Here is a 7,068-nt window from a genome sequence, read left to right as displayed (position 1 = left end):
TTGGGACAGGAGGCCATCCTGTTGATTTGGGACAGGAGTTCATCCTGTTGATTTGGGACAGGATATCAGGCTGTTGATTTGGAACAGGAGTAAGGCTGTTGATTTGGGACAGGATGAGGTGTTTTTGTCTGGGGCAACAACCGAAAATGTGCTGTTGGGGGTAATGGAAGACTTGGATTGGGAAACACTGTACTAGGCTATCACTGCCATGTTTGACATGATCTTCTTTGTGCTCTCCCGAGTGGCGCAGTGGTCTAAGGCACTGCATCGCAGTGCTAGCTGTGCCACTAGAGATCCTGGTTTGAATCCAGGCTCTGTCGTAGCCGGCCGCGACCGGGAGACCCATGGGGCGGCGCGCGATTGGCCCAGTGTCGTCCAGGGTAGGGGAGGGAATGGCCGGCAGGGATGTAGCTCAGTTGATAGAGCATGGTGTTTGCAGTGCCAGGGTTGTGGGTTCGATTCCCACAGGGGGTATGAAAAAAATGTATGTATGCACTAACTGTAAGTCGCTCTGGAGTGTAAATGTAAATAAATTATGCTAAATTCAGTGACAACACTTTATGTGCCTTAAAAATCCCAAAGTGATTCCCATAATTTGTTAGTGTTTCTAATCATTGTTTATAGACAATAGAGAAGGAATTATGCATAAAAACCTGGGAAACTGTGACTTTTTTGGGGGGGGGTCATTCCCATGCCCTGGTGATTACACTTGCTAGTCCACTCACAACCTCCAACATCCCAGCATACACCGCGTTACGGTCTTCCGGAGAGAGAGAGGACCTCGTCATACTAGAGAGGACACAAGAAACAGTCCAAGGTAGGTCGTGGAAAACTGCCGGAAAATCATAATAATTAGTCTCTTTCAATGAATATACTGAGGGTCGGTAGTTTTTTTTTGTGTAAAAGTATTTGAATTAATTGGAAATAACGTGTGCCGTGCCACTGTTTTGATACAGCCGGCTAGCTAGCTGAGTTCAAGCTAATGTAGCTAGCCAGCAAGCAAGCCAACAAATACATGTGAAGCTATGCCAACTATGCTAGCAAGCTATGCTACACTAGTTCATTCGATGTGGTTAGCTAGCTGTACTTTCTAACATTCTAGCTAGTCAGAAATCGCCATTCTTCAACCTTGTTTTTTTGGTAAGTCTTTACTTATTTGTTAACTAACTAGTTAGCTGAAAATAAGGATTGATAAGTCACCTTCCATGACTGAATTCAAGCTAGCTAAGGTTACCAGCTATCTATCTGTCTGTTCTAGTTGTGAGTTGTCATTGCGCGATGGACCAGCTAGCTAGCTATGACCTAGCCAAATAGACAGCTGTACAGGCTCTCATGGATAAGTATTTTGCTAGTTAATAGGCCTATCTGAACTAGCTCATTCCATATTCTATTATCATGACAACAAGATAATTTCCTATGTGCAAGTGTACAGTTAGCTTTGAAAGCCCAGTCGAATCAACGAGAGCAGATTTGGAAGGGTGAGACTAGTGTACAGCTCATGTTTACTTTCATGACATTATATGACATCTCCCTATCGATGTGTTTCTGTGTTGACATAGTGAGACCACCAGCTAGCCAGCATGTCTGACGTTATTGAAGAGAAGATAAAGAACTACAGGACGGCTCCCTTCGACGCCCGCTTCCCCAACACCAACCAGACCCGCAACTGCTTTCAGAACTATCTGGGTAAGTCAGCTAGCTGATCAACTACTTCTCTTTTCTGACCCCACACACATTCTATCTCCCTCTCCCCCTCTCTCTCTTTCTATCTCCAGCGCCTGCCAGCAGTCTACTACTCATTTCTACCTCCCAACTGACACACACACACACACAAAATGGTGCAAGGACAGGATACTTCTAACAATCAGGCTCTTCTGCCACCCTGAACACTCATGGTTCCCTTCCCAGCAATTTTGTTCACAGAGATAAAGATCTGGGTTGGTTAACAAAACAAGGATTGTTATCTGAAGCCCAATTTTAACCTCATTTGCCTGCACTTTGAATCATGATGTTGATGATTTGCAGTTGATGTGCATTATAAATGGTGGTATTTGCTCGCGAAACATTGATGCATGTCTAACTTTTTTGGATGATAAGAGCCCCATGAGAAGCACCTCCTCAGACAGTGGTCTAAAGCACTCTTTATCAGTTCACATTAGACCAGCTAGAATGTTGGCTGTCCCTCAACTATTCACCAAGGTGCGCCATCATAAGCCAACTGTCTGTACTGACTGACATGTCTGTTAGGCAAGGGTACTACTTGGATATGCCAGATCTTTTCGGTCTTCAACACTCTCGTTTAGTAAGAATATCCTAATGTGTCTGTCGGTGTACTTTTTTAAAATCCAGAGCGACTAACAGTAGTGTGCATACATTTTTTTGGGCTTCATACTGGTCCTCCGTGGGATTCAAACCCACAACCTTGGCGTTGCAAGAGCCCATGCTCAACTGACTGAGACACACGGGACCTCACAGGTTTTCTCTCTGCTCTGTTAGTTTTAATTTGTGTCAGATGCCTGTTGACATCATTTAGTACAGCATATATGGATCCATTTGTGGTGGCTATATGTTTGCTATTAGATTATTAGGTTCAGAAATGTAACACCAGTGTCAGTGAAAGTTTTAATAACGGTCTTGCTTAATGCTTACCACTTCATTCTCTGTCAATATTAATTCTCTCCTCTCTTTCTAGACTTCCACAGGTGCAACAAGGCTTTGTCAGACAAGGGCCAGGATGTGGCTCCCTGTGACTGGTACCAGAGGGTCTACAAGAGTATCTGTCCCATGAGCTGGGTACGTATGCTGCTACTGTGGCTCATAGTATGGGGCGGGCACCCCTTTTATAGGGTTTAGCAGAGCCATAGAGTGGCAAACTATTCTGACAGAGCCTAAAGGAGTGGGCACACACACAATGCCCCCTAACTACCTTCCCATGGTTGTGTAGTATTGTCAGCAATGATTGGACCTCCCCTAGAGATGGATGATGAATCACTTTAATCAGCTCACATTAGAACCCACGTTCACTCACATTAGCAGTGCCTCAACTATTCACGAGGTGCCAACAGTCTGATGAGCACCACATTCCATAGAAGCCTTTAGTAGTTCCGGCATGTCTAAACTCTGCCAACAGTCTGTTCTGACATGTCCACTGAGCGGTGCAGTTCTGAATGTACCTGTTCTTCTGTCTCAAATGTCCTTACCTGAAGTGGTAGTTGGTATACTGTGTGGACCTCTGTTATGTCGCAAGTGTTTATACACTCTGTTTGTTGTGAGTCCAATAACTGACCATTGTCCCAGTCCGAAGTCGATCCCTACCCCTTACCCTTAGACACTTTTCATAGATCTGAAAGCATGGGATGGGTGTAAAGTCAAGGCAGAATGAATGCTACAGTAGCTACTGTGTTATAACTGTATGTTACACTGATAGGCAGTTTAGCCTCATGATCTCATTTCCTCCTGCAGGTCGCCAAGTGGGATGACCAGATAGAGGCCGGAAGCTTTCCCGGGAAGATCTAGAATGGCTGACCCTGACAGTTTCGACCTCAGGACATTCTGTTAGCCACACCTTCAACTTTGACCCCTGTAGCGTGCCTAAGGACATGTGTTGACCACGTACCACACCATTCTAAATGTTATTAACAGTGTTACTAATGTTTATAATGTTACGAACACTTAATAAAAAGATGCACACGTTTTGAACCTGTCCCCCTGAATGTCTGGTGGTGGTTCATTTGGTATTTTATTAGGATCCCCATTAGCTGTTGTAGAAGCAGCAGCTACTCTTCCTGGGTCCACACAACCTAAAACATGACAAAATACATAACACTAATAGACAGGAACAGAAACACATTTTAAATAAGAACAATACAACTAAAAAAGGTCCCTTACTGCATATATATATATACAGCATATATATATATACAGCATATACATACAAGATTTTAGGTCATACAGCAGGGTTCCCCAACTGGTGGGCGGAATTTGGTCCACGGGTGATTTTATTTGGACCCCCATGTTTTTATTTTTATTGTTGGACATAAAAGACTGTAAAAAACACCAGCAAATCAGCTCAAAGTTATTTTATTTTTGGTAATCTGTTCCAAAGTATTCCCACACATAAGAGATATATTTGATTGTATACGAACGTAAGCAAGGTTTGACATTTTTATGTTTTAGTCCAATGTTATATCTGTTTGGGCTTCTTGCGGTCAATTTGCAGTCTACAAATTATTTGTAATTAGGTTTTGGACCCCTGACCATCCCGCTCAAGAAAAAAATTGGCCCGCGGCTGAATCTAGTTGATGATCCCTGTCATACAGGGTCAGAGGCGTTGTGCCATGAGGTGTTGCCTCACTTAGCTTAAAAAAAACTAACTTTGCCGCTTGCCTGAGTGACCCGAGTTGGAAGTGAGTTCCATGCAACCATCGCTCGATACAATACTATGCATTCTGGATTTGGGGACTCTTAAGATACCCTGGTGGCATGTCTGGTGGGGTAAGTATGTGTGTCAGAGCTGTATGTAAGTTAAATATACAAACAATTTGGAATTTTCAACAGAATGTTTCTTACAAGAGTGATGCAGTCAATCTCATCTACTTTGAGCCAGGAGAGACATTGTATGTCTGTTATTGGATATGTTGAAAATACAAACTATTCTCGCTACTTTGACAGGGCTCTTTTTACTTTGATATACTACTTAATTCAGCTGGACATGTATGAGTTACAATGCTGTTTCTGTGATAGTCGGTCTATTGAATAGTTGTTGGTAATTAGAAATGCTAATTTTTGGACTGAGAAATTCCAATCAATCTTATATATTTTATGATTGGGCTCAGTGCACGGCACAGACTGACATTGATTCTGCTGCTTCCAAGTCTTCCATAGCGTCTAATCTCCAAATGATGGCAATAGTCATGACTAGAAATCAGATCAATGCAATGCCCACTTTGTAACACAGGGCGGCAGTGTTGGATAAATTCAATGCATTTCTGCTAATGTAACAGGTTTCTGCATACTGGTAGTCTTGAAGAGCTTTCTGATCAGTGAGAATGTCTGCTGATTTTTTATTTTTACACCTCTGACAAATAATGGTTTCTATGACATGGTTTCCTCTGACTGGCAAGATATAGAGCAACTTCTAAGGCCAGAGCAGCTCTAATTACGTGACGTCTTCTGAATGTAGGCAGCCCAATTCAGAGGTGTGTTCAGTTCCCTTGAACGTTTTCTATGTTGCGGAACGGTTTGTACTGAACGACACGTTTCCCCAAAACGTTCTTGTACGTTCTTGAACAGACTGAGGTACATTTGCTCCCGTCTGGTGGGTGTGGCGAAGTGCGGCTTGAAGCAATGAGTGACGTATTTAAAGAGAAATGGCCATGCTGACAGCGATCGACAACCCAACCTTTCCCAGTTGTTCAGCTGGTCCTTCAGTACAGCACCGTTTCCGTTTAATTGAACGATCCAGAACGTAAAAACGTACTGAGCGCAGCCCTGATCTTTGTTTCACTAATTGGTATTTTGACCAATCAGATCAGCTCTGAAAAAGATCTGTGATTGGTCAAAATACCAATTAGTGGAAAAAAGCTCAGAATTGGGGTGCCTGTGTAAACGCAGACTTTGAAAACCCAACAGTTTCCCTACTTGTGCCATATAACATGACCACATCAGTAGAGTGGAGATGGAGTGTGTCTGAGTGCACATACCACACCACACACACCCCTCTCTCCCCCTCCCTCTGTTGGGCGGCAGGTAGCTTAGTGGGTAAGAGCGTTGTGCCAGTAACCGAAAGGTCGCTGGTTCTAATCCCCGAGCCAACTAGGTGAAAAATCTGTCGATGTGCCCTTGAGCAAGGCACTTAACCCTAATTGCTCCTGTAAGTCGCTCTGGATAAGAGCGTCTGCTAAATGACTAAAAAAATAAAATAATTGACTATAGCAGGCTTCCCCTCCCTCTGTTGACTACAGCAGGTTTTCACAGCTCCCTGGCAATGTTATTGGCTTAGAGAGACCACATGACCAGTGGAGATGTTGGCCGATTGGTTTCCCTGGCAACAGCTCTGAGACCACAGACAGGATGTGAGAGAGAGGGGGAAGAGACTGATAGACTAAACATAAGTAATGTCTGTCAATCCCACGTAATCAAACTGTTGGGTCCCTGTCAAATGACCAAATTCCTTTCGTATTTGTCAGGAGTCACTTGTTTTTGGTCCGAAAGCAAACACATTCTAAACTAGACTTAAACAATGCATATCGTTCAGATTTTTTGTGGATAATTAAAAGTGTTTCTTCTGCAGTGAAGGTGCCTCTCCTCTACATCCCTCTGATTTGATAGATGTTTCATAGGCAGTTATGTCTTGAAGGAGGACAGGCAGGGTTTCGTGCAAGATGGAGGATGCAAATGGACGTCACAGTGGTAGGCTATCCATGTCTGATCACACTTCTGAGAATCTGTCTGCTGCACTTGGTGACTGGTTCCTGTTCTCACTACACAGTTTCCTGTTTCAGAAAAGGAAGTTTGCTCAAGACACAGCTGCAGACAGAGAAAGACGGAACAGCAGCATCCTTACCCAAGTTATGAAAACTACTGAAAACAGAACTGTTCACCAACCTTGTATTTCTTGTACTCATACCTGAACTTGTCTTATCTTCCTGGCACTGATTCTGCTGATAACGGCTATTTTGAAGAAGAGTCTACTTGCAATGACTGTGATATGTGGTTGTTTTACCCTACTAAATGTATTTGAACGTGCTGACTGTCAGTCATTCTGGCTGAGCGTCTGCTAAATGACTCAAATGTAAATGTAAGAAGTTTGTCAGAAGTGCATACACAAAATGAAACTGCAGCACCCCGCATGAAGTTCTTCAGAAGTGACAAACCCACACAATGTAGCTGCAGCAGTATGTTTACAGATCCAATACTAGCAGAGAACACAGTTTCTAGTCCTTTCAGTCACTGTGTTCCTCCACTATCTGGCAGAGTCCAGACCTAATTTGCTCTAATTAAGAACATTCTTCACTTCATACCCTCTTCCACAATGCACCACAGGCCAGCTCCCACAAGCCCTGGTCA

The 7,068-nt window shown here is 43.4% G+C and overlaps 1 protein-coding gene and 1 long non-coding RNA gene across 3 annotated transcripts; both read left to right on the top strand.

The window, feature by feature from the left end:
- Nucleotides 1-728: 728 nt before the first annotated feature.
- On the top strand, nt 729-3,705 carry LOC121586235 (cytochrome c oxidase subunit 6B1). 2 transcript variants are annotated; one of them, XM_041902777.1, is made up of 4 exons: nt 729-817; nt 1,560-1,686; nt 2,693-2,793; nt 3,463-3,705. In XM_041902777.1, the coding sequence occupies exons 2-4, from the start codon at nt 1,581-1,583 to the stop codon at nt 3,514-3,516; spliced, it is 261 nt and encodes an 86-aa protein (XP_041758711.1). In that variant the 5' UTR covers nt 729-817; nt 1,560-1,580; the 3' UTR covers nt 3,517-3,705. The 2 variants fall into 2 exon arrangements, with proteins under 2 accessions (XP_041758711.1, XP_041758710.1); XM_041902776.2 differs by lacking the exon at nt 729-817 and adding an exon at nt 872-1,140.
- Nucleotides 3,706-4,417: 712 nt separating this feature from the next.
- On the top strand, nt 4,418-6,737 carry LOC121585511. Its single transcript, XR_006003852.1, has 3 exons — nt 4,418-4,494; nt 6,293-6,411; nt 6,504-6,737. It is a non-coding gene; the product is annotated as an uncharacterized LOC121585511 (long non-coding RNA).
- Nucleotides 6,738-7,068: the final 331 nt, after the last annotated feature.

The sequence above is a fragment of the Coregonus clupeaformis genome, unplaced genomic scaffold, assembly GCF_020615455.1.
Source record: "Coregonus clupeaformis isolate EN_2021a unplaced genomic scaffold, ASM2061545v1 scaf0148, whole genome shotgun sequence".
NCBI lineage: Eukaryota > Metazoa > Chordata > Actinopteri > Salmoniformes > Salmonidae > Coregonus > Coregonus clupeaformis.
This window is presented reverse-complemented; position numbering and strand designations above follow the sequence as displayed.

Coding starts and splice junctions, on each gene's coding strand:
- LOC121586235 (XM_041902777.1), top strand. CDS start 1,581: ATGTCTGACGTTATTGAAGAGAAGATAAAGAACTACAGGACGGCTCCC. Junction 1,687..2,692: donor CTGCTTTCAGAACTATCTGG/GTAAGTCAGCTA, acceptor CTCTCTTTCTAG/ACTTCCACAGGTGCAACAAG. Junction 2,794..3,462: donor GTATCTGTCCCATGAGCTGG/GTACGTATGCTG, acceptor TTCCTCCTGCAG/GTCGCCAAGTGGGATGACCA.